This window comes from Diaporthe amygdali (assembly GCF_026229845.1).
Source record: "Diaporthe amygdali strain CAA958 chromosome Unknown NODE_11_length_1138210_cov_64_948100, whole genome shotgun sequence".
Lineage (NCBI taxonomy): Eukaryota > Fungi > Ascomycota > Sordariomycetes > Diaporthales > Diaporthaceae > Diaporthe > Diaporthe amygdali.
In genome coordinates this window covers 606,251-632,233 of record NW_026517031.1, presented here as the reverse complement: position 1 = coordinate 632,233, position 25,983 = coordinate 606,251, and the positions used below count along the sequence as shown (strand labels likewise).

The window sequence follows — 25,983 nt, the reverse complement described above, 5'->3', positions numbered from 1 at the left end:
CGAAGTTCCGCTCTTTGAGTCTTTCTACCTAATTCGCGGCCGGCGGAATAAGTTCATAAAGAAAACAATGCTATTATTGTGCATTGCATCCTGCGCTCTTTGTTCCTTAGAGCTTGACAATGAGAGGTGAATAAATGAGTAAACAGACCAAGATGATTCAAAGAGAACAATTGAAACCTTACAGCCTTCGCCTTGAGCACCATATAGATCCACCATGCTCTACACCTTGGCCCCTGAAGTTCGATCCTCAACATTCGATTACCTGACCATTGATCAATTCAACATCTTGAAATTGTACGTCAGTTCAATTCCTTCGACCCACTTTTGCGAGTTCAAAAATGTCTTATCAACACATCGAGCTTGAGGCTCTACTAATCGAGGTTGAAAACCCAAACTTCATCCCCTGCCCAAAGGTAACACTTTCAGTCGACGCCAGCAAACTGGGAAATTGCGGTATATGTCAAGAGAACCAACTCCTCTTGCGATCGGACAAAAAGGCACTCGACGACCAAAGCGTAGCAATCTTACCGTGCGGACATATAGCCGGCTATGAATGTTTAAAAAACTGGTTTTCCTTCAACAAGTCATGCCCCTTTTGTCGCACGCCGTTGGAGTATCAACTCTGTAAACATTCATCCCGCCTCATTCGCCCACTGACGAGGGAGAATCTCTTGAGTACCCCAGATACGCTCCCCGTCGGAGGCGTGATTCCGCCGCAGTGCTTCGAGTGTTCGCTAGCCACTAACGCGCACATAAACAAGCAATTGCTCGACATACTGTTTGGAAAATTCGAGGCCCTGCGGATCTCTTATCACGCCGAGAAGGACGAGCGCAAGAAGCTTGAAGTCAAGCTTCAGATATCGACTTGCAAGAAAAGAATAGACAAAGCCATCGAGGAATTGACAGCTTACCAAACCACTGCGGGAAAAAAGTGGTAAGTGAGCGCTTCGCTGGTTCCTGCGGACCAAGAAGCTATGCTCAATCTCTTCGAGGAAGTTCTACACAACAAATCACTATCTGACACAAGTAAGTGTATTTTGTGCTCCCAATAGCGAAGCCTGGAAGACGAATTCGTGCCGGACACAGTCCAATTTTTCAATGAAGTGGTAGTGAGAGAGCCTTGTAGAATGTAGTCGAGTCCATCAATGCAATGCTAATCTTAATCGGTGCCCGGGTGTCCATATGACTGTGGTGGTGACAATAGTTGTATAACTATAAAAACTGTTAAAACAGGGTGGGCAGGATGAATGCTGATTATTGTTATGAGAAATTGATAGTGCTTAGAAGCATCGGGAACCGAATACATCAGCTTGTGTTGATTTGTGCAGACAACGTATTTGACATTCAGGGCAGCTCTGAAATATTGACAGGGATGCCCTTAAGATGAATGAGATTAATCTTTCGAAATATACTATACTCAATCCAAGCTGACAGTCAAATCGGACTGAATCTTTCATTTTCCTAACTCCCCCCCTCTCTCTCTTAAAAGAAAAAAACTCTTTTTGAGACTCTAGTGGCTTATCTCAGATGTTGGGAGTTAGAGTGCTCGCATGTACAAGTATCATCACTGAAAAGAGTTGTGCACACATAGTTTTTCCGGCCTTAAGGGTTACACATAACAAATTGAGAGATAACGAAATCATATTATCCGTACTTCTGTAGATTGTTTTCAAGGATAGACTCGATAAGTGGTTTTGATTGCGGCTCACTTTGGTCGAACTGAACTCGGGTATTGTAATTGAGACGAATTGGAAATGATCACTTCAACCTAGCTATCTATATCTGACGGTAGTTGCCATTTATCAGAATATAAAACCTATTTGCATTTCATTTTTCACCTTTTGCTGATCACGGAAGTCGAATTTCATTGTCTCTGCCTTGGATACATCACCGTTTGTGGACTAATGCGGCTTCTTTGACATGCGGTGCTACTAAGAATAGACTTCTTTGCGCTGCCTTACTGATACATGACATTTGCAGAAAATATTAGGAACCCTGCCCTTGTAATTTGATTTCATGACAACAAACCAGCGACTCCGGTGATTTCTGTACCTACTGCGGACTGCCAGTCATCGATATCAGCAACCAGCAAGATGGGAAAGTCTTTAACAACTAGAACTCACAAAGACATTGAGAGCTACTACTCCGTGCTGCGCGTACTGAGGCAGTGGTGCCCGCAATACCAACAAGTCATCGCACAAGTCACCTATATGGTTCAACTTCTCGGTTCATTCCGCTGGATATTCTCTCTTGAGCAGTATGAGAAACTGATTTATGCTATACGAGTCGAACACGATTACTCTGGGAAAGCTATTTTGGTTGGACGAGAACTTCAAGGACTATGGATCAATCCAGTCATCTCCAGTGCAGAGAAGACATGCCTGTCCCACCTACGAGACATATTAGAACCATGTCTGAGAAGAGCATTCGAGTTCTTCCTAGAGGCTGAGAGACACTTGATAGCCGCTGGGAAAAAGCTTTATGTGAATCCAGAGGACAACTGGGAAGAATACAACAGGGCTCAAGCGGCCTTGTGGCCGTTCCAACATGAGTTTCACATGTACATTTTTAATCTGAGGGCGGACTCTGACCGGTACATCATTTTTCGCGAGCCTCCTGCTTCAGAATCACCTACAACCCCAGACAGTCCTAACAACAGCAAGCCAGGCTCCGAGCAAGACAAAATCAGGGGCCCTCTCTCAGAATCTCGAAATGCGTACCGTCCGCTGCACGCGCCTCTTGTGAAGATGGTCGCGAGGAAACCTGGAGTTCTTAAGGCTCCAACTACTGTACTGTTACCGACGGAGCCGCTGTTAAAAAGAGTGCAATTTGAGCCCCACGAGACAAAGGTACACTTTGAACCCTCCGAGCCCCCCCGAGGATCCCTGTCATTATCTAGACGGCTTTCCGAGGCCTCTTCGTCAGATTTGTTCGTGGAAAGAAAGAATCCGCCCTCAAGCCCACGCTTGCCCACGTACGCAAGCCGAAGATCACGCGGGAGCCCATATCGACACCCAACCGTTTTAGCGGGTTCCGAATTATCACAACTTCCGACAGATGTCGCCGAAATTGCAAGAGAGACCAAGGTGTTCAAGGCGCCATCCTCACCTGTGTCCTCATCACTGCCATCCGTGGGATCGTTCAGTCCCACCTTGCCCCGCCCAACTACGAAGGGCCAACATAAGGACGATTCTGATGACAGAATTGGGAACGGATCCAGGGACAAACTTGGTGATTCCGAAACAGTCAGTCCAAAGGTCATAGAAGCAGCGCAAATATCGCCCTACACGATAGAGAGCGAGAATGCGTTCCGAGACCGGGCCGCCTTGGAAACCAGCAAGGAGATCATCCTCAGCACACAGGCCTACCTAGGCCGCAGGCACGACGAGTACGCCAGCCAGCTGGCAGCCGAGCCACCTACTGAACCCACAAAGAAGGCATACGCCTGGCACGAGGCGCAGAGCCTGTCGAGATACCACAGCTCAGCACGAGGAACCCGCGCGACAGCCCTCCTCCACTGGGCCGCCGTGTCCAAAGCTAGGCGAGAGGAGCGGATCAACGGGTACAACACGCTGCACAGGAGGGCCACGGAGCAAGGCGAGCCCCGGCGCACCAGCGGCTTCCGCACCAGCCTGCGGGCGAGCCTCTTCGCGCCTCTGGGCCCACCAGACCTCGCCGGTGCCGGGGCCGGGCGGAAGTGGCGCGCGCAGGCGCAGGAGGCGACGCTCGCGAACCTCGCGCAGCTGCGGCCGCGCCTGGACCTGACGCTGCTGGCGTTCTCGTTCAACGAGGACGCGCTGCGGCTGTACGGGGGCCTGGTCGGCGGGGCGCCGCGCGCGCGCGACCTGGCGAGGATGGACAGGATCCTGCGCGAGCTCGAGGTGTACGTGGCCGTGTGCGCGCACCGGCGGAAACTTGTCGTCGGTCACCTCAAGCGGGCGCGGCAGTTCCCCGTTCTCGTCCCCGCGCAGTTTGGGGACCTCCAGGCGGCGTGCGGCGACGCGGAGGAGGACCAGCTAGCTGTTTCGAGGCGGTGTTCTGAGTATGTTGCCGGTCGATCTCGGTCTCGGTACGTGATGACGTACGAGGGGAAGAGGAGGAGGAGGGATGCCACGGGCCAGTTAGCCGAGGAGGACTATGAGAAGCTGGATTACCTCAAGAAGATTGACGATGAGGCTGAGAGGCTCTGTTCGGAGCTCGACGCGGCCGGTGAGTGGCTGACATGGTGTAGACACATGAAGGAGCACTGGGCGTTAGGTTGGAGGCCGGACCGAGTCGAGAAAGACATGTTGTACGTTGGTGAGGATACACAAAGTGATGTGCGACGCTACAAGCGGGAGATCAATGAAAAGAGGGCGGCCCTAGGCCTCGTACCTGTGGCGAGACCACAGGACGAGGTTTATGAGAGGCAGCAGGAGCAGATTAAATTGCTTGACGGGATTTGGAATCTGATGGCTTAGTTGATTTGCACAAGGGAAGCCGGATATTGTTGTTCTGAGACAAGAGAGTGTTTTGCGAGTATGCCGAAGCATTAAGGAGTCATATTAGATACTACTACAGTACGGGTGTTATAACGCTTTTCCAAACCACGTTCGACAGTGGACGGTTCCTCAGTACTGAATGTCTCTAATACTGTTGAGAAACGCCCTTTTCAGCCTCTTCTTCAGGGCCATGAATATACTAATAACCAAAAAATCCCAATGATCCCAACGCCTCGCTGTGGTGAATCAAATTCGCTAGTTGCAAACAATGCAGAATTCAACGCCGGCGTGCAATGCTGGTAATACACGCGTGGTAATATTTAGGCCTGAGGCCGTTGTGTTGTCGCTGACATGCAGCCCAAGGTATCCTCTTGTGGAGCCAAGGCTGTGGAGCTAAGCGCCTTGTGCTACTGCGGCGTACCCAGTTCCATCGATCGCTCTTCGGTGGGTGTGTCGAGTGGTGTCAACTGGAAGCCCAGGCCAAAAACGGCATCGCCGGCTCCTGGTCGCACAGGTACACTGATAGACCTCGAGTGGCCAACATCCAGCTTTACTCTCTGTCTGTTGATCTCCCTCTCCCTCAATGCCATTTGTCCAGCCCTCTTCATGTCGTCCAGGGCGTCCTCGATAATCGATTTTTCGAAAAGTGGTAGGATGCGATACCCCAGGTGCTCCATAATACTCCGCTCCGTAGCATTGATCTGGTCGCACGTCCACATACCATTGCCCCAGTCCGAAGCATAGTACTGTGTTGGCTCTTGGCAGTCCTCGGTAAATTTGAAGGCGATAACAAGTGCTGTCAGGATGATGAGCTCGGGGCTGACCAAGTCAATGTGTGTGACGAGGCTAGAAGCAGCTGAAATTGTGTGTCGCTTGCTGGACGAGGTTGCCCCCAGGGGCAGGTCCATGCGCCATTTGCGGGAGAACTTGGAGTCGAGCGAATCGAGAATGCAAACGGCCAATGCAATCGTTTCGAGAGGGAGGGCGGCGCGGGTAAGGATGGATTGGACGCGGGAGATGGATGGCGAAGCGATGGATGCTGAGGGTGGGTGAAGGTTGACGAGATGTACTGCTGGTCCTGCAAGGCGGTCTTGATTAGTCATGCGCGGCCACGATAGTCGGAACACACATGCCCCCATCAATTGAACACATACCTAATAGTTTGGAGTCGACAAACTCGTCATTGTCCAGGCCAAGGACTGGACTTGGGGAAGCCGAATTCCTCGATGACGGAGGAGGGGTAGGGAGGTTTGATAGCGGCTTATAAGTACGGGAGAAGTACTCGAAATCGAAATCATCGTCCTCGACATCACGAGGCGTGTCAACCTTTGCGTTGTACGGCGCCATTGCTGCGGGTTGTGTATGCATTCCCTCCTCGAGTAAAATCTACCAAAGCTACGGAAACGAACGTGGTTGTGTGAGTTGATGGGTGTTTCGAAATGGGTATGCCAGATCCAGAGCCAGAGCCAGAGCCAGAGAGCCCGCCCTCCAGGTCCTCGTCCCCTTTTATCAAAGAGAGGCGAAGCTTAGGTAGGGATCAGGAATTCACCGCCAAGTTCGATTCTCAGGCAATATGTGGATACTGCCGTGAGTGGGGATCGCTGTCAAGTATCCACAATTGGAATACGATGTACGGGCCCTGAACCGGCCCAGGGTGCTGCAGCACAGAGGCGAGTCTATCGCCTCTCAGCCCTGAGGACTCTGTAACACCGTTCCTGCAGCGTTCCGACAAGCTGACGTCTTGACAGCGCGTCCGAAGCCACAAAAAGAGCTGTCCGAGGTTCCCACGCTTGTGCAGCTGAGATGGTATGCCGGCCGGGTCGTGACGGGAGTGAGCAAAAGGGGCAAATGTCGACAAGCGAATGAATCTCGGTGATGGGTGGCTTGGGCAGAGGGTCGAGATCGCAAGAGGGTCTCTGCAACTCTTCTCCACGGCTGTGCCTTGCCGAGGTGCTGTTGCGATTCAAGAAAGGATTTGCGCGGGGCCCCTGCGAGGATCACGCGACAAAGAGTGCGAGTCTGTATATGCGAACCTGCAGGCGGATGGGCACAACGGCAAGTGAGGATGGGCAAAGAACGAATGCACGGGGCCAAAGAACGATAGAAGAGACAGGAGGGTATGCTTTGAAGTGGACGGCAGTCGCGGCCGACTTAATAAATAATTGAATTGAGTCGATTTGATTTGATCCGAGTCTGTTCCCCAGGTCCACGGCCCAGACAGGCCATGTCAACCGCGGCCAGTCAGGGGGGTTTGGGAGTGTCTTCCAAGGTTGGCCAAAGGCAAAATGCATCTACTCACACCATCTGTCGGGATCCCCAAGCTTGGCGCGATGACGGAGGGTCCTGAATCTCTGCAGGGTCGGTGTGGTGTAGTGGCATTGATGGAGAAATAATCCGAGGTCTGCTCAACCATGACGGTGCGGCACCACAAAGTATGTCACATCAAGATGGCGATATCAGACGGGACCAGACCAGACATGGGATGGAGAAGGGCTCCCCTGGCTGCCGCTTATGCCGCCCTGAGGCAAAGGCATGGCTCGGGGTCTCGGACTGGGTCTGGTTCCCTGCTGTTTCTTTCATGGGTGCTTTGTGTGCTTTGTGTTTGTTGTTGCTGCTATCTGTTGCAAGCAAGACCCAAGCTTCAGGGGCTGGGGCTGAAGCTCGAGCTGAGGATAAAGGCTTGCTCGACTGTTGGCTTGACCAGACCAGCAGCAACGGGCCAGCAACGCATGGGCGACTTGGTTTTCAAGCACAGACACAGACGGAAGAACAGTACTGGACAAAGGAGGTCGCCAAGGCGCGAGTCGACGACCAGACTTGTTTGTACCCAATGCGTCGACTAGCCAGCCAGCCCAGCTAGCCCACGGGGAAATGGATGGTGCCGTGAAGAGAACCGCCGTACCTAGGGTAGACCAGACCAGAGCTAGGCGCTCGTTCTGGCGGTTGGAGCCGGTGCATCACTTTTTACCGGAACTTTGGAGGGCTTGGATTTAGATTGTGCTGCTGGGCTGGACGCGAACAGACCCGACCGGACCAGATCTGATCTGATCTCGTGAAGAGTTTGTCGCATCGCCAGGTCTGGCTTTGGAGATGCGGTATCTCGAGCTGGCCAGAGCGGTGGTGGGCGTAAGCAGTCTGTTGTATTCTGTTACAGCACATACCTATGGAAACCCAACCCCAGAGAAGCTGTTTCAAGCCGCTGTGGAGACCAGGCCAAGTACCCATCTGACCACGAGCTGCAGCCTGCAGCCTGCAACCATCTGCAGATGGACAAAGGACCGATCAGCCTGGCATTCCGCAGCCTGCAGTATGGGGTCTGGAGTACGGAGTCTGGAGTACTGAGAGTCGAGAGTCGAGGGCGTATAGTCCTTCCAGGAAGGGAAAATGCTAGGTACCTTCGGGCAGGTACCTTGAGTGGATGCATATTGTGCCTTCCTGGGTCCGTGGGTTACGGTGTGCGTACTATGCACGAAAAGGACAGTAACCCCCACAAAGAGGAGGGCAGGAAAGTGCCCACCACCCACCACCAACCTGTGCACACCGGCTTCCCTTTTCAAACGGAGCAGCTCGCTCCAGCGATTGCGTGTGCACAGCCAGATTTGTGTGGGTGCAGCTAGCTGGTGCAACGCTGGGATTGGCGATGTTGCCGAGCAAATCATGCCATACATGACAGTACTATGGAGAGCTATACAACTTCAATTTCATGGCAAAGCTTGGAAGGACAACGGAAGAAGACCGTAGCAGCCAGCCAGCCAGCCAGCCAGCCAGCCTGCCATACTGCCATACTGCCATGCACTTCTTGCCGTCTTTCAGACATCCCGGCCCTCGGAACTTGTGCGCGTTCCTGGTGCCCGTCCTGCCCAAGAAAAGAACGAAAAAGAAAAAAGGGCCTTCCCTGTTCGTATTCTTTTCTTCCCTTTGCAGGGCAGGCAGGCAGGTGGCAGGCAGGAGTTCAATGGCGTCGGCCCCTGTCGATCGCTGCTCCCATTTTCTGCTGCTACTGTATTCTCGCACAGACACGGCGGAAAGACAGACAGGAGGGAAAGAGCAGCAATGGCATTTCGGCACCGTCATCGGCCGTCAGAATTTGCTCCGTTTTCCTGGGCTGGGCCCCCCCTTTACCCCTGCCAGTTTCTCTGCAGAGAGTGCGATTTTGGTTGAGGTGCCTGTCCTCGACTGCGCCCACGCGTGAATTAATTCCTGTCCTCGCGTCCATCCTCCACTCGCGAATCAACAAAGCCACCCGCCATGTGGGGCCACACTCAAATCATCAACGGGATCGCCCAGGCCTCCGCGTCCTCTGCCATGCACCATCTCTCCTCTTGTCCCTCCCTTCTCCCTATTTTTGGCAGACGTGGGCCCCTTGCCCCCTAAGGGCATGCGATCATCATCACGATCTCCAGGGTTTTCCTGGGCTTCTGGGGCTCACCACTCGTGCCTTGCAGCTGCCCACTTCCGCTGCGCTTGCTTGCATCCAGGGACCCGTTGTGCCGGTCCATGATCTACGCCTGAGAGGAAACCCTGAGGGTACAGCATACTGTACAGGATGACAAGATACCCTGGCCCAGCAGCCCAGCCAGCCAGCCGAACGCCGATCTGGATTTGCAGGTTTCCCCCAGAGGACCCCTGGGGCTCACCCTCGTCAGACTCTGTGGCCTTTGACGTTGACAGTCCTTGGCAAGCAAAGCAGGACGTCACCCAATGTCATGCTGATGAGCTGGGGGCCCCAATGCCTGCTGTTTCTGGCAGGTCAGATCCAAACATTATGCGTGCTTCCAGCCCTCATGTCATCACAGCTCACCACTAGCTCAACAGTTGCGTCAATGTTTCGCCAAACCTTCCAGCCCGACTGAGTAAAAGGTCAGATTACACCATGCGGCAACCTCCTGCTTGGTCAATTGATTCCAAGAAAAGCTTGAGGAGAAAAGGCAATTCAACCGCCCGTGCCACCCTTTCCATTTCAATCGGGTTTCTTGATCCAGACATCGCCTCCCGGAGGAACCGTTCTGCATTGCGGCGTGTCACATTGCAGCATGCGGGCCGCGATGAGCACCCGATGCTTCTACGTCTCCAGCCGCAGAGTATTGGCCCGGGGGAAAGGGATCAAGGCTTCTGGAATAGAACGGAGGTAGACTTACCATGTGCACCCGGGCCGTGCATGTGGCCGCCAAACCCCTCCTGCTCTCAGGCCATCATCGAGCCTCACTGCGCCAAGTCGATAGTCGCTCCGAGTCGTTGGGTACCGCGTTTTCGTTACCTAACCGCATGCTCGTGTTGGCGAGGCGTGCTAGATGCAAGAATGAGGACATGCTCATACACCCACACCCACCCACACACACGCATCTACGTAGTGAACATACAGCTCCCAATGCAAGGTCTGATGCCAATAGTCGCACCAGCCCCCAACCACGACGGTGTACAGCTTGCTGGTCGGTCTGCTCCGAGCACCCACGAGGCCATAGTCAGGGTCGCGAACAGCCGACTTCGCGGGCTAGCATTCTCGAGCCGCGGGAGCTGAAGAAGCACGTCCAAACCTTGCATCATTGGTGTGCTTACTACGGGTTTCACGATGCGTTCTGGATCTTTCCGTGCATCACTCTATTGCATTTCTGCCGGACCAACTCTATTCACCAGCACTCCACACCCGTGCTTGCTCGGAAGCGCCAACGCGCCCTCGTGGTGGCGCCCTACTATGGTTGAATGTCTGAGCGGGTTTCTATTCCGAGTGCGGCTCACGAGTCAACACGGGCGGGCGTGTAAACCGTTCGCAGCTCTGGCCTACACCATGAGAGCTTGACTGACTACACAGCACTGACGGTACACCAGTCGTGCTTCACATGCCTGACTCTCCCAAAGCCATCACCTGATTCATCCATCTTCAAGCGACGACCATCTAGCATGACTGCACGTGGACACCCGGAAAGCACCCGGTCTTTGGTACACCGCAGCCCTTGACAATCTAGGCAGTGTTGTGACAGCGACAGCGACGACACACTACGCTGCCAGATACCGTTCTGCCACAGGACTCAAGAGACCTCCAGGCCGTGGCGAAGGGAAAGTTAAGAGGGAGCAAAACAATGCCTTCAGAAACGCCAATCAAAAGAAAAGATAATACGCATTTCCCTGGCTTTCACTACATGGATCGTTGACACAGTACAGCGGCCTTTAACGCCGAGTGCGGTGGGGGATATGAGGGCACACGCTGGCCACTTTTGCCAGAACGGCGACACGGATGAGCGAAGAGCAAAATGAACGTCCTCGGATACGGGGAATCGAACCCCGAGCTGGTGAGTGAGAGTCACCGATGTTAACCATTACACCATATCCGACTACGGTGTGAGGACCTGTTGATGAAATTTTTGGATTTCGTGGGCTACATGAATCAAGAGCAGGGAAGTTAGCTATGTGGGGCCGTCTGCGGTGGTGACAAGCCTTGGTGATCCACTTTCGCACTCTGAACCCAATAACCTCGCTCAGCTATCACTCGCCGCCCTTGGACTTGGTCGACTGCGAACGTCTGACCGACCACCTCGACATCGCAACGGCCTGCTTCCGCGCCATATAGGCTAGGTATGGCCAATGCTTTTCGTCCTCTTGTGTGGCTGGCGACTGGGTATGATGGCTGTTACCCACGGGGGAGACATCCACCTCGAAAACCGGCTGCATCGAATATACGGGAGATGTGATCATGTGATCCAGCTCATGAATTACGGGCTGGATGGTCTTGCTAGGTAAGGTTTTCTGCTCGAACATGTTTGCGACCCGTTGGTTCAGTGGCGTAAACGGGGTGTCGGCCGGGGAGGGCTGGACCGGGCTGGGCAGACTCACCCGGCTTGAGTGCCGACTGAGGCCCGGTGGTGAGAGCAACGGCGAAGATGGCGAAAGTGGTGATACTGCATGCCCGACTTGGTATAGGTCAAGCGTCGCTGATCGTGCTCGTTGCGAAGTATCCGGGATCAGCGTCTGGAGACCAACGAGTGGAGGCAACGGGGTAGTTGTGATCCTCGGGCGTCGAGCGCTGCTGTTGAAGCGAGAAAGCGGCAGCTCTGGCATGACCATGCTACCCGCCAACGGGACTTCTGTGCCCTGGGTGTCCTGCTCTGCTTCTTTTCTCTGCTCTGAGCCTAAGTGGATTGGTGGTCCTGAACACCTTTCTGTTTGCACTGCTACTGGTGGGCCCGATTCCGAGAAAACCGGTGCTGCAAGGTCTGCGATGCGCAAATCCAAAGGCTTGTATGTCAAGCGTGAGTGTGCCTGAGGAGAGCCTTCATTGCGAGCCCTCGGGCGAGCGGTAAGTCCATTCATTATCTCGCTCGGCCATGACTTGATAGACTGCTCGGAAAAGGTGAGTGTATCCGACCTGCCATCATCATGCTCGGTGACAGATGGAATTATTGCAGCCGCAGCTGGCGATGACGAGACGGCATCACCAAAATGGGCGTTCTCAGTTATGTCAACAGCCGGCGCCGTCATAGATGCGCCGGCCTGCGCTCTGAAATTCCTCCTCGGTCTCTGCAATATGGATTGGATCAGGGTGACATTCTCGAACTCGCTGTGCCGCTGCTGCCACCATGACCCGGTTGCATCGTGTCGCCTCCTGTCGTCCTCGCTGATGTCGGCTGAGCCGTAGACCAGAAACTTTTCCAGCTGGTCGAGAGCAGCCAGGACGGCAGTGTGCTGCGCTGTCAGTGCCAGCGTCCACGAGAACAACTCGTCGGGAGACAATCCCGGTTCTACTGTTGTGCCTGCGCCGGCCACTGGCGACGAAAGACTCCTGCTCCTTTTCCTAAGGATCTTCAGCCGTATGATCGATGCACGGGGCGGCTCGCAGGGTGGCCATCGATGCCGCTCCAAAAAAGGGCCAAGCTCATGTATACTGCGGGTAGCAGCTGTGATCGCGCTGTTGATCTGGGTCAGAAGCGGCCGGGCAGTGTCAACCTCCTCAAATGACTGGAGGTTGTCGTTTCGTAGTGAAATGAGATGTTGGGTGTCATTCCGCAGGATCAACACGAGGTTAAAGCAGGCCTGAGCCTCGTCGGATATCGAAGTCCGGGGTTCGGATCTGGCCTCATGCTCGGAGGAGGCGCGGGGTGTTTGCGGCTGATGGTGGTTGCTCGAGGGGGGAAATGTGCTGGCCCTTCCCATGAGCATCTTCGGGGAAACTCTCACAAGCGTGCCTTGTATGATGGAATTCCAACAATCTCCCTCACCCATTCTTTGAAATGCAAAAAGGAACAAGTCTCTAATCTTTTTAGATCTCGTCGTTACCGATGTGACAAGGAGGACAACAGTCAGCACGGAGCGGGGGACCGCTAATTGAGGAAACCCCCGGTGGTAAGACTTTGAGACCCGGATGCCAACTTTTTTTTTCTCTCAGTCATCAGTCTTTTGATGCCCGTCGCTTGGTCGGGCCCGAGGAAAGCCACACGCTCTTACGACACGGCCTTTTTGTTCCCAAGAAGTAAGGGCGAATCATTTCTCCATTGGTGTGCGGGCTTTGCATGGGGTGCTTCGACCGCAGGAGGCAGGCCGGCCACATATTGCGGCCATGCACGCGGGCAGGCCGGCAGGCCATTGGCTCCCCCTCTCATCGCCTGCATGCAGCGAGCAGCTTTGTGCATCAAGAAAGTCAGCGCACCACCGGCTGGCATGCGCGCCCTGCAAGTCAGACAGCGAGGCAAGGGAGGGAGAAACGCGCGCAAGGAGGACAACAACAACATCAAAGAGCAATCAATATTGGGGCTGGCGCTGCGCTGCGCTTGTTTTGCTAGCACCCGGCCCACTCACGAGACAGATCCTCCTGCATGTTACGGAGTAGGCGCAGTGGCTCCCAAAGAGGCGACTAATGGTGTGCTGGCGGGCTATCAGTATGGGACACTGGTGGCTCGGCTGCCTGCTTTCTGGCTGGTTCTTGGTGCAAGCCACGCTGTAACCCGGGTCTTCGGTTTTCAATCGCCGTCACCGCACAGCCCCGTGGGCCTTGGTTGTTTCTTTACTGCTTCCAATGCGGTCCCGTGGCCCCGGTCTTTGCGGGTCCATAGGATTCAATTCCTTCGAAGGAAGCTCGAGAACAAGTGGATATCGCGACAGGCTTCAGTCTCAATCCCGACCCGGCAGGGCGGTCTACAGAGGCTAGGATCAAACTTCTGTGGATCCCCGATCCTATGCGCATTGTTTTCTCTTCTCTTTCTCTTTCCCTGGCTCTAGCTGCATGGCCTACCGTGTTTCATTGGGTATCAACCCACCACCACACCGGTCCCGTCCACGGGTTACACACGATGCACCTCGGGAGGGAACATCATTTCCGGCTGACACCTGGCGCCCTGGCTGTCGCTTACTTTCTCCATTCCCGGGCACACCATGATGTCCCTGCCGCTTTCTGACCCAAAATTCCACGTGAAATCTGCCGGCTGCGAGAAGATGGCGTAGCCGAGCTTTGTGCACTCCAGCACCACATCTCGCAGGTGATCTTGCTGGTGCTGGCGATTATTCTCGTCGACGAAACGCCCTAGGAATTTATTCATCTCCCCGAGGAGCTGCCTTGCCTGAGGCTCTAGTGATGTATCCGTGGGGACGATGACACCCCGCTCACTGCGACTCGGGTTGAGCAGAAAGGCCGTGAGCTGACGCCAGCGCGTGAGGGCAACGGAAATAGCTGATGAGTTGTCAGTACAACTGTGTCAGCATCTACAGAGAACGTGGCTCGTACGATACCTTCTGGGCTGCCCATGTGTTTCTCGCACGGCGGCATACTTCGCACCAGACTTGATACTGAGGGAGGCAGCATCGACATCTTTCCCATTGGCTCGACCGACAGGCTTCCAAAAATGACCCTCGCGATGACGTGCTGCAGAGCCACAAGCCTCGTCCTTGGGTCCACGACCATGGCCGCTAGCCAATCTGTCTTAGGCAGCGCGCTCCTACAATCATCCAGCCCCAAATCCTCCAGCGCCTGGCTCAAAGAGTCGGTGTCCTGCCCCACGGGCAAGAGGTGATAATTGTCCTCGACGTGTTGCTGGATCAGGTAGCCCAGGCTCTGCAGCTCCCCGCTTAGCTCCTTGTCCGACTTCGGGATCGCGAGGAACTGTTCCAGACCCGAAACAGCCGTGACAGGCTCGACCGGTGTGGCCGTCAAGGCTCGGGAGTCGCGCCTCCTTTCCCCCAGTCGCGACTCGACCGCCCGTGGTTCCGGGTCGGGTTTCCTGCGCCTTCGGAGTAGGAAGACGGAGGCTAGCAGGCCAATGACCAGACCTGCCACGGCACATCCAACTGCGATCCCAACTACGGCGCCGGTGCTCAGCCCATTGCCTGAGATAGGGGCCGGTATTGCCGTGGATGGTGTGTCGGTGGCTTGGGTGTCTGGTGCTACAGAAATTGAAGTACTAGAAGTGAAAGGAGTCTGAAGTAGACCCGAGCTAGACACAGGTAGATCTGAAGATAGTTGAAGAGCCGAGTTGTCTATTGTGCTCGGCGCAGGATTCGAGGGGGCTGTAGGGCTGTGAGGCACAGATGAGGTGTGCGTTGTAAGTGGAGTCGATATTAGACTTGTTTGAGGCACGGCAGTTGACGGCGTTGGCACAACACCACCATCAGTCGTTGGTTCGGCCGGTGTGTTCGTCGGCGTCGAAGTGGCCGAATCCTCAGCACCGTCAGCAGCAGGAGGACTCGCCGTTGCGGATGTTGCGGGCGACCCTGAGGTCATTCCGTCTTAGAATTTCAACCAGAGACGTGCCTCAGTAAGGAAGGGGTAAGAACAGGCAACAGAACATCTCACAACAAGTGAGAGAGCAGTTGGTAACTTGACACCGAAACATATCTCGAGGAAGGTCAGACTGTGAAAAGAGATTGACAGGTCCTAGCGTAAGATGCAGGATGCAAGATGCAAGCCTCCCGTTCTGGCTGAACGACCACAGCAGCATGGGGTCCAGCTTTGGGTGCCCCCCCCTGGACGTGTGCTGTTCCCTGACCAGGATATAATCTGCGAAATCGATTCCGGGAATACGATGCCGCCTGATCATTTTCGTTGGCGCTGCTTCACTTGAAGACATTCGACAGACGACAGAAGCATTTTCATGTCATTCCAAGTTGTCAACCTGCGAGGTACTTGTGAGAGGCGACGGCCATCAACGTAGACAGGGTTGCTTTCACCCTTGCATCGGAGCCCGCAAAGCCACAAGCCATGGCAATGGCAATGGACATGGCACAGCACAGCAAACCTGTGGTACTCGACAGAAGTCTGAGTAAGGCTTGTTGTAGGGTTGTGTTACCCGGGATTGCGATCAGTGGATCCAGCAGGCAGAAGGATAACAGTGACAAGAATGGGACGGGTGGATGTTGTGAGGCTCTCCCGACGAGGTTCAAGGGTTCTGCTGTCCTGAAGAAACCCCCCATTTCCCTCTTCCCCGGCCAATGCCAGGGGAGGGTAGGAATTGCTGTTGTGACCCGCACTCGCTGCCCCACAGCCCAATCACATACCGCCAATCCTTCGATCATCACCAACACCGTCTGTAGCCAACGGGCAGCAATGTTTGATGAAGAGGGGGACCACCTGCTGACATGTCATGCGATTCGAGCGCTGTAGAGCTTGGATGATACCCTCGATACCCTTCCCAGCGATCAGCATGCATTTTCAGCTGCATGGGGGGCTCCCCACGGCTGGCAGCCCGGCTGTGCCACAAACGTGGAAACGGTAGGATTTGACGTCTTACCTCCAATGGGTCTCACTCACTCACCACCCCTCCCTCCCACTCAGCTCCGACAACAAACTCCCGCAAAGCTGCTTGCAGTGGCAGACACGTCACTCCAGGGCTCGCCCATGCCTTCCTTTGACCCTGCTACCCAGCTGAGGCCGTCCCTTTGTCCAAGTCAATCTTAGGCGCGGGACCCGTTGAGCTGAGAGAGCCGCCTCCTTCGCGGCTGTTATTAGAGTTCTGACCCTGGGGTCCCTGGCACCGCCGCTAAAACCGCTATGCCTGCAGCTGAGCTGAGTTGCTCCAACGTCCCCTGGCGAATTTCATCTCGATTCAGACCTCGAAGGGAGGGAAAAGGAGACAGGTTCCCGCCGCACCGGGTGTGTTCCGGCGTCTACAATAACCCAACACACGCGCCTGGAGCGGTAGCACGGCGAATTGCGTTGCACAGGAGCTTATATACTGCCGACTTGCTGTTTTACTTCCCCGAGCCTTGTATTCGAGAACTGTTCAGGACTGCTGAGACATACCCATTGGCCATTCTGCTTCTGCTTGTTTGCTTGCTTGCTTGCCTTCCTTTGTCCCCGAGAATACCCCTTTCGCATGACCGATAGATACCCTTGATACCCAAGTATACATAAGTGACGGAGATGGAGCCCAACAAGAGGCCGGATATCATAGTGGCGGTGGACCTCGGAACGACTTTCACAGGCAAGTATTTTTCCTTCCTGTGGTCATAAGTCTTTGGTTAACACTCAAGCAGGTGTGGCTTGGGCCCGTCCACAGGCTAGCAATGCCCTTCAGAGTCCCATACAAGTCATCTACAACTGGCCAGGGTGCTCAACAAGGAACGAACAGAAGGTACACACATGTCTAGTCTACGGCAAGGACGAGAGGCCGACATCCTGGGGCTTCGTCTGCGAGGACGACGATGATTTTGAAATGAGACGGAGAGAATTCTTCAAGATCTTCCTCGACAAGATGAACCTCCTAGAAGCGCAGATCAAGGGCCTCCAGGGCGCACCGGAGTCTGTCGCTCAAGCCCAGAAGTTCGTCACTGACTATCTCGGCGGAGTCTACGTTCACGTCAAGTCCACGATAGAGCACCAAACAGGTATTGGACCCTTCACGGGGTGGAAAGACCTTGCCGTCGAGTTCCTCTTCAGCGTGCCGACGACGTGGCGCAGTTTCGAAATAATCAACACTTTCAAGGAGGCCATCAGGAACGCGGGCTTCGGTACCGAAGGGCCCAGGCATTTTTCCACCGTGGACCTGACAGAGTCAGAAGCCGCCGCGGTGGCTACGATCAAGTCAACGGCAATCAGCTTCGAGAAGGACGACATCTTCCTGTCGGTAGATGCTGGAGGGGGCACGACTGACTTCGCCCTGATGCAGGTGGTGGAGACCAGGGAGCCGTTCCCGACGCTGAAGCAGCTGACGCAAGTCGATGGCGTGGGGATCGGCTCAACCCTGATAGACCGTGCTTTTCTTGACCTGGTCGAGGACAGGGTGTTTCCGTTCTCCGAACTGGTCGAACAGCTACCACCGGACTGCATCGAGAAGCTGGTCCGGAGTGACAAATTCAGGACGGCGAAGCATAAGTTTGGAGAACGCGTGTACAACGCGGCAGTGTACAAACTGCCAATGGAGGGTGTTGGGTATAACTTTCACCATGAAGGAGCCGGCATCGAGTCCGGCAGATTCCTGCTCACGAGGCAAGTGGAACTGACGATGTCGAACATGAGGGCAGTTGATATTGACGTCCGAACAGGGAAGACATGCAGTCAATATTTGACCCACACATCAACAGTATGCTCAAGAAGATCAGGGAGCAGCTCGACTTTGTCCAACTAAAGGCCTTCGGCAATCCCCAAGTTGTGAGCGAGATCCTCTCGCTGGCACCATGAACCCCGTGACTAACATGAGGACAGCGATTTTTGATACTTTCTGGCGGGCTCGGGAGCTCTGCATACGTGCGGGACCGCCTACAGCAGGAGCTCTCACTCAATCCCCACCCCAACGCAGCAAACATCAAGATCGTACAGGCGCATGACCCCCAACTGGTCGTGGTGAAGGGCTTGATTCTTGACCGGCTGCAAAAGCTCGAGAGCGGCGACAGGCCTGTGCTTGCCACGCGGAAGGCGAGAGCAAGCTATGGGGTGATGTGCAAGATGAAGTACAACCCGGAGATCCACTTCCAGGAGGAGCTCAAAACAGATCCGCTGGATGGCCAATTATACGCCATGAGCCAGATAGACTGGCTCATTAGGAAAGTATGAAGCCAAAGTAGAGACCATTTGGACGTTGAGAGAGATTTCGCTGACCTGAGAAATATAAGGGTGACGATATCGATCCGAACGTGCCGATAATATCGACCTTTAGCCAAAAGATAGCAAAGGGAAGCGCTATACGGCATTGGGACTCCGTCATAGTTATATCTCACAGCGAAAGGGAATTCCTCCCAGTCAGCATGAAAGATTGTAAGGCGACACCAGCCCCCCCCCCCCCCTTCACACCTTTCCCTCCTCGCCATGTACACGAATAGCAGAAAGCCGTCTAACGATGCACCAAACAGCCGGCGCGAAACAGCTTTGCACAGTAAGGTCCGATCTCTCGGGGGTACGGGACAGCGAGCTGGAACCGATGAGGCAGAAGAAGTCGCGCGGCCTGTTCTCGCGCAGCGCGCGGTGGTACAACTGCACGTACGAGGTCAGGGCGCTGGTCGGTGCCGCGGACCTGACCTTTCAGCTGTGGTTCAACGGGCAGCGCTTCTCCAAGAATCACTCGCCCATCCGGGTCACGTGGGACGAGGAGGGCGCCGCGGCGCAGGCTGGAGTGGTGGGAGGAGGGGGAGAAGACGGAGCAGTGGCAGCCGGAGGGCTGGATTCGGCCCAGAGCCGCGGCGCCGTGGCCGACACGGGCAGCGTAAGCGGCAGCAGCCCGGTCGGCTCCGTCTCGGGTGTCAGTGCGCTGCCCAGCGATGTTGCTAGTCATACTAGGTGAGTGGACGAGGCGGGTGAGCTTCTCGGGCGAGTCTTCCCATCTTGGTGTTCGGAGTTTTGACGGGTCTTTCTAGCAGCACTTCATCACTCGGGTCTTTGGAGCTGGCAAGGCCGGAATTTCGTGCCATTGTGGAGCAATTTTGATGAAGGGTGGCAAAGCCCTGAGTGAAGCTCAAGCACAGAGGTCGGGGGAAGCTACATGGCGTTGACCATGTTCGTAGTTCGCCCCGGTGATGGCGTTTTTGATGTCTTCCTCATTTTGCCCACGCTCAGGCGGGCCAGGCAGAGCAGGCCTCCTTGTGGAGATGGACTCGGAGTCCCACGAACCAAGAGGTGGAACTCACGAGTGATTGGGTATTCCATCATCGGCGGCACGGAGGAGCTTAAAATTTTCAGAAAGCGAACATTGTTTCTCTCAGAGGATTGATACTGAGTTGTGGTAGGCATGGAGACGTTGAGTGAAATTTGTTCTGTAGAAGTCTGACTGCGTGGGGTAATTATGGTCTTGACAAGTTCACTACGGACCACAAAGAGCCAAGCTGTGCCTGATCGAGGCTGTCAGGGTTCTATTAAACAAAACTCAGGGCTCTATCGAACGTCGGTGTCCTTGCATGAAGTAGCCTACATGCTATTCTCTCAAACTGATACGTCCGCGATCAGTATTGAGTGTGTGATGAGATGAACATGTGAAAAACTCGGTGAGGTTAAATGATTGCGTGCTTCAGTAGAAGATTACATAGGGTATGTTTCAATCACTTACACATGATTGTTCTTTTGGAACTTTCATTACTTAGAACAGGATGTTCTACTGGCATGTAGTTTCGGCTTGAGTATACCGGTGTTGATTGCAACTTTTCTGCCGCCTATAAATTAAGTCAAACCTCTCTGTATTGTGATTTTACTTACGACAGAATATCTTTCGTTCTTTGAATAGATAATATACATAGATATTCCCACGTATTACTCAGAAAGACCCCGTCATTAGGTTATCATAAATTATAGCATAGGATCTCATATCTTGCGGGCTGGTGTGTGAAGTGTTAAAGGATAAGTTAACGTAACATCGAACTCCTTATGTAGGTTCATAGATGGATGAGTTCGACATTGTATTAAAGCCGCTGCCGTCAAAATTGCTTAGCAGCCTATGACAACAAAAGAGGAAATTTCCATGTTTCTTTATTATGGAACGCATTACAAGAGAGTGTCTATCAATGTTGAACGAAGAGGTCTGGATGAAAGACTCTGGAGCGAGAGTCTTCTGAAGGAGCATGATTGTCTTGGGCATTGGTAACTGGGTGTTCTGTCGAAGGACTGCATGACTTGATCAAGGAGGCTTCATAGCATTTTTAAGGATTCGAAAACACTGACACACTTCTGCAAGTCTGTCGATTGAGACTTTGCTAGCTGCGAATGAAGATGATGTTTCTCAAGACATCTATGACGTTCGGAGTGTCGCGCCAGGGTTCTGTTCAACGGGAAAGCGTTGAGAATACATAAACATAAATCAAGGTTTGTGATCGGAATAGAGCAATGAGCACCTCCTCGATCAGAGTTGAAAGAAGACGAGAACGATCAGCAATGACCGAGGTTAGCCATCAGATCGTCCCTTAAGATTCTTGACTATGGACAATCGTACGTCTTCCATACTCTCTCCAGTAATGCTCTGCGAAGCAATCACTGCCGTTTCCTCCTTCTCAGCCGGTGTTGTGAAATGCCGCAGCTTCATCACCCCTAGCGACCCGCGCCGATCGGCCTGGCTCTCCACACGTAGCCACGCGGTCATCTTCGGCTAGTATGCGGAATGACATCGTTGATTGAGGGTCGTATCGCGGTTTTTACTTGCCTACGACTTGGGAGCGGGGTGGGGTCGGGAATAGCGGCGGGGCCGTCGGGTAGAGGAGGATGAAATTCCTTGGATCTATTCATCAGTACTGGTAATTGGAGATGTAGTGTGGATCGATCCCCTGCTGGAAGGCACAATTGTAGAAAGACTTCGCAGAAAGCTTATTCACACGATGTAGTTTCATTCCTATCATTGTAGTTATCATCATGGCTACTCTGCAATTAGCCTCATGGGCAACCAACCTCACCTGCGCTCACCTGACTACTGGCGTCATTGATGCCGCGACCAAAAGCCTGTACAACTGGGCCGGCTGCGCCATCGGAGGCTACATTCAGGATGCGCCTCGGATCGCCCAAATGACGACCCTGTCGCCGTTCAGCGGCCCACCGACATCCAGCATCCTCGGCGCCAACTCGTCCATCAGCGCCGGATTCGCCGACGCCCAGGTCGCCGCCTTTATCAATGGCATAGCGAGCCACGTCGACGACTACGACGACACGCACCTCGAGACCATCATCCACCCGGCCGGTGTGGTGGCCAGCGCGCTGCTTGCCGTCGCGGAGTGGAAGGCACCGGTCTCTGGCCCCGACTTCGTCACGGCGTTCGTCGCGGGCGTCGAGGCTGAGTGCAAGCTCGGCCTGTCTGTGTATCCGGAGCACTACGATGTCGGGTGGCACATCACGAGCACCACGGGGTCGGTCGGCGCGGCTGTCGCGGTGGGACGGCTGTTGGGGCTCGGCACCACGAAGATGCAGCATGCCATCGGAATCGCCGCGACGCAAGTGGTCGGCATGCAAGAATTCTTCGGCTCCGACACGAAATCGTTCCATGTCGGGCGCGCGACGCAGGGCGGGATGATGGCGGCGCTGCTTGCGGAGAACGGGTATACGAGCTCGCTGCAGGCGCTCGAGGCAAAGTTCGGGTGGCTGCATGTGGTGAGCACGAGGGAGAACGCGACGGCGTACTTCGACCAGCTGGGCCGGGTGTGGGAGGTGGAGAAGAACACGTTCAAGCCCTTCCCGTGCGGAATCGTGATGCACCCCTCGATCGACGCGGCCACACAGCTGCACAATGAGACCTTGGCGCAGGGCAAGAGCTTTGGCGACGTGCAGAGCATCCAGTTGAGGGTCAACCCTCAGGTGCTGGTGTTGACGGGCCAGACGGACCCGCAGACCGGGCTGGAGGGCAAATTCAGTATCTATCACGCTACCGCCGCCGGGTTGTTATATGGTGTCGCCACTCCGACTCAGTTCAGCGATGCGGTGGTGCAGAATCAGACTGTCATCGATATGAGGAAGAAGGTCAACGTGACAACCGACAGTGCAGTGGACAACGCTCAGGCGTACGTGACGGTCAGCTTCAATGACGGCAGCAGCCTGAGCAGGCACATTACAAACGTGATTGGCAGCCTTGAGAACCCGTTGACTGTCGCGGATCTCAAGAAGAAGTTCTTGGACCAGGTCAGCATAGCTATTGGTCCGGACCGGGCGGCGAGAGCGTACGATGCCTTTACGAATATCGGCAACATGACTGATGTTGGGAAAATAAGAAGCATGTTTTAAGAGATAAATACCAATTACATCTGTAACATCGTTTCGACGAGTTCTTCACTGCAAGTACAGCCAAAGATCTTCTATCCCTCCAATTTCTCCAGGCTTCGAGATCACTCGGACAATCTGCTTGATAATGGCTTTTATCATATACTCCCTCACCTTGACATAGCTGCCAGGAAAGATGCCACGTTTCTTCTCGATCATGCTACTCCTAGAGGCTTAGTTAGGATTACAATTATTTCTCTTCCAATACGTTAGCTACTCATAGTACACACCCATGTTGGTCTACGTGAAGGAAATATACAATATACAAGTCATAAGTCCGCCAAAATCAGCGACACAAGTTAAATTCTTTTTTTGTTGCACAATATACCCATCTGCACGCCAACCTCACGAACAGGAAAGAAGCAAGAGTAGGTAGGTACTCACTCTGTGTCATGCGCAGGCATACAAGCGTTCAATACTCGTTCTCCATCCCATGAGGCGTCTCCAACACCCGGGCCGTGTGAATCGTCCACTGCACCTTCTCCGAATTACGTGTGCGATCACTCCTTGGGCCACCACGGCTTCAAGGGGTCGTCTTCGGGCCGCAGCGGCACGCGGTCCGCTCCTGCGTCCGGCAGCTGTCATCAATCCTTGCTCTCCGGCCCAAATTGTCTTGGTTTAGGTGCTGATTTATTACACTGCTGTGGGCCCTCGCCATGTCGGCATAGCATTGCTTGATCCGCCTTTAGATACTAGTCGCACCAACCTACTCGTGATATACGGCGCAACCCTCTGATCATAGTTGACGATATCAGATGAGTGGTTCTAGTAGTGCCTGTGTATCAGCTGGGGGGGGGGGATATTATTGGCCTCAGTCTGCCATCTAAGTACACGCTGTTGCTGGAGGCAACAGTGATTGAAAGGGTTCCCTGAGCCGCAAAGAACAAAGCAAATAGCACTTAGATGCCTGGCGTGCCTGTCGGGTAATTGGCAAGGCTCCAGGGAACCACACATATACACGACCGCGTCGCTTACTCTCCGGTCTCGATACGGATACAAGCACAGCTTACCTGGGTAAATATTCTGCGAGACGATCTGTCGCCGTATCTCATGCATCGATGCCTATTCGCGGGGCACGCTTAGCCATGCTGACTTCCATGCCCCGCTCCAGCTGACATGGCTGTGCAGCCCAAGCCTAGATCTGACCAAGGTCATCCATGTCTTTAAGAGCAAGCCATAGCCTGATCGAGCGCCAATGGTACTGCTGACGGTCCTCATGAAACCATGGAAGCTATCGATCTCTCTCGTCGTGACCGTTTGCTATCCGATTCGGACCGCATATTTACTGCCGGAACTGGTACTATCAAGGTGATCAGGGTCGGGCAGAATCCTAAGGACGGTCAGTGATCCCGGGCTTCGAATCGTATCTTCTTAGAGTAATCTCGGTCGAGGGCTGACAAAAGATTCAGACCAAAGTGTAATTGACACCCGCGAGGTCTCCAGAGATATTGACCAAGTGCTGGTGAGTCTGCTGCCTTTCCAGATCAAAGAGATTCTAATTACTTGGACCTAGGCCAAGACCGAGAATATCAACGCTGTCTTCTAGTAGGTATCGGCAAAGGTTCCTCCAATGCGAACATGTCGAAATGGTCTTCCTGCGCAGATAACCCGATGTCAAGCAGTCTGAAAAGCTAAATTCGTCATGAAATACAGTTGTGCTCGACAGGAGTATTCCTGGGGTCACTTGTGTGTAAGCAAGGATAGCTTCATGAGAATCGTGACACACCATGGTGTCTTTGCCCCATTCTTTGATTTGATCCAGGCTTTCGGGCATAGGATCAAAGAGGAATATAAATGTGGAGATGGCCATTGTAGCCGGAATGTCGATGATGAGCGTTTCGGTAGGCCACTTGCCTATGCCAACTGGGCTTGTCACTTATCTCATGCCAGTGTATTTTCGCTTACCTAGTCACTGATATGAACGTCTACAGAGATCTGCTACAATCTCAACTATATGGCACTCAAAGAACGGAGAGGAGAGCATACTTGGTCACTTCGTCAGACCGGAGTCTATCATGCTTTCTCGGGCACAAAGACAATGTGGTTCCTGGTAAACCCATCACATAGCCTGCTAAATCAGATAGAAGACAGCATTCGAATGATCGCAGAGACCACAAAATCATGCTGGGATGGCTACATGATCTTGCACTGCTTAGTCATATCGAGTCTCGAACAAGACTGGGGTGATTATATCGAGCATCTAACGGTTCTCGTAGACGCTTTGGTATGTTAGAGATTGCCAAGATTACTTCCAATTCGCTTGCTGATGCGGCCAGGACGAGAAAGCATGCTTCTCAACTCTGGGGAAACCCACACAATTCGACTATATAGTATCGTTCTGCGATATTCAGAGGCTCCAGCTACTGAGAAAAAGGATCCTGAAGTCTCACTCGTTTCTCGAGTCGTGGCTACACGTTATGAACACAGTACAGGCACACTGTAAAGCAATTTGCGCATCCACAGGTCACATTCTCAATCACATAAAGAACTGTAAACATCAGGTATTGCAACATCGGCGTCGCATCAACAACTTGAGTCTGCGGACCTTAGGGACTGAAAAACTGGTAGTTGCATGCCACTTTGCCCAATATCTTCAAGGTTTGCAGCTTCGTTAACGGTTGAACCTCTAGTTATGGCAAATTTTGGAGTTTCGCGAAAAGGACATACGCCTTCTTCAGACTCGGACGATCAAGTCTCATGTCGTCGAGTCTAACAATCTAGCAAGTCAAAGTGTGGTCCATCAGGCCAGCTTGGCTGATATGGCCCAATCAAGCCAGAACGATGCCAGGACGGTGACAACATTGACAATTCTTGCTACTATGTATCTTCCGCTCTCTTTTCTCGCTGTAAGTAGCAGATCATTCTGTGCTTTAGCCTCTCGAGTCAAATATTCATTTTCTGTGGGGTCTCCTAACCTGTATGCAGACCATATTCAGCTCAAACCTGGTCTCGGTTGATGAACAGTCAAATTTCGTACTGGCCAAGCAGTTTTGGATATTCTGTGTCTTTGGTGCTGTTTTACTGTGCCTCACCTGGCTTCTGAAACGGGGATTGGAAAATGGGTACATCAGCATTCCAAATTGGCTCTTCAACAAAAGGTCACCAGACCCGCGGCATGGGAACTAGCTCTACATGCCCATTCAGTCCCAAGCTCCGTATTAATTCTAGGAAACACCACGTGTCAAGACTCCAGCTTAGTCAACAATGCGCTCCTCCAATACTGCACATCTTTCCAAGGTTTTCTTCTTGAATCATAGCTGGTGCAACCAGAATCCCTCAACTCGGTATCAGTCCTCGAGCGGAGGCAGCCCGAATCGAGCCCCATATCGTGCTAAAACTCCGTGATTCATATTGCATCAACGGCACGAT

At 53.5% G+C, this 25,983-nt stretch overlaps 7 protein-coding genes across 7 annotated transcripts; 4 read left to right on the top strand and 3 right to left on the bottom strand.

Annotated features, from left to right (window-relative positions):
- Positions 1 to 214: 214 nt before the first annotated feature.
- On the top strand, positions 215 to 938 carry J7T55_014469 (uncharacterized protein; the record flags this gene model as incomplete). Its single annotated transcript, XM_053142467.1, has 2 exons — positions 215 to 294; positions 677 to 938. The coding sequence occupies 2 exons, from the start codon at positions 215 to 217 to the stop codon at positions 936 to 938; spliced, it is 342 nt and encodes a 113-aa protein (XP_052994656.1).
- Positions 939 to 2,093: 1,155 nt separating this feature from the next.
- On the top strand, positions 2,094 to 4,460 carry J7T55_014468 (uncharacterized protein; the record flags this gene model as incomplete). Its single annotated transcript, XM_053142466.1, has 1 exon — positions 2,094 to 4,460. The coding sequence occupies one exon, from the start codon at positions 2,094 to 2,096 to the stop codon at positions 4,458 to 4,460; it is 2,367 nt and encodes a 788-aa protein (XP_052994655.1).
- Positions 4,461 to 4,888: 428 nt separating this feature from the next.
- Positions 4,889 to 5,828, bottom strand: J7T55_014467 (uncharacterized protein; the record flags this gene model as incomplete). The annotated part of the gene is made up of 2 exons (XM_053142465.1): positions 4,889 to 5,559; positions 5,636 to 5,828. 2 exons carry the CDS (start codon positions 5,826 to 5,828, stop codon positions 4,889 to 4,891), a joined length of 864 nt encoding a protein of 287 aa, XP_052994654.1.
- Positions 5,829 to 10,961: 5,133 nt separating this feature from the next.
- Positions 10,962 to 12,632, bottom strand: J7T55_014466 (uncharacterized protein; the record flags this gene model as incomplete). Its single annotated transcript, XM_053142464.1, has 1 exon — positions 10,962 to 12,632. One exon carries the CDS (start codon positions 12,630 to 12,632, stop codon positions 10,962 to 10,964), a length of 1,671 nt encoding a protein of 556 aa, XP_052994653.1.
- Positions 12,633 to 13,750: 1,118 nt separating this feature from the next.
- J7T55_014465 (uncharacterized protein) lies at positions 13,751 to 15,183 on the bottom strand (the record flags this gene model as incomplete). The annotated part of the gene is made up of 3 exons (XM_053142463.1): positions 13,751 to 14,136; positions 14,235 to 14,846; positions 15,066 to 15,183. The coding sequence occupies 3 exons, from the start codon at positions 15,181 to 15,183 to the stop codon at positions 13,751 to 13,753; spliced, it is 1,116 nt and encodes a 371-aa protein (XP_052994652.1).
- A 1,638-nt stretch (positions 15,184 to 16,821) lies between these two features.
- On the top strand, positions 16,822 to 19,317 carry J7T55_014464 (uncharacterized protein; the record flags this gene model as incomplete). Its single annotated transcript, XM_053142462.1, has 7 exons — positions 16,822 to 16,886; positions 16,963 to 17,829; positions 17,943 to 18,048; positions 18,103 to 18,444; positions 18,510 to 18,651; positions 18,747 to 19,170; positions 19,251 to 19,317. 7 exons carry the CDS (start codon positions 16,822 to 16,824, stop codon positions 19,315 to 19,317), a joined length of 2,013 nt encoding a protein of 670 aa, XP_052994651.1.
- A 1,905-nt stretch (positions 19,318 to 21,222) lies between these two features.
- On the top strand, positions 21,223 to 22,578 carry J7T55_014463 (uncharacterized protein; the record flags this gene model as incomplete). The annotated part of the gene is made up of 1 exon (XM_053142461.1): positions 21,223 to 22,578. One exon carries the CDS (start codon positions 21,223 to 21,225, stop codon positions 22,576 to 22,578), a length of 1,356 nt encoding a protein of 451 aa, XP_052994650.1.
- Positions 22,579 to 25,983: the final 3,405 nt, after the last annotated feature.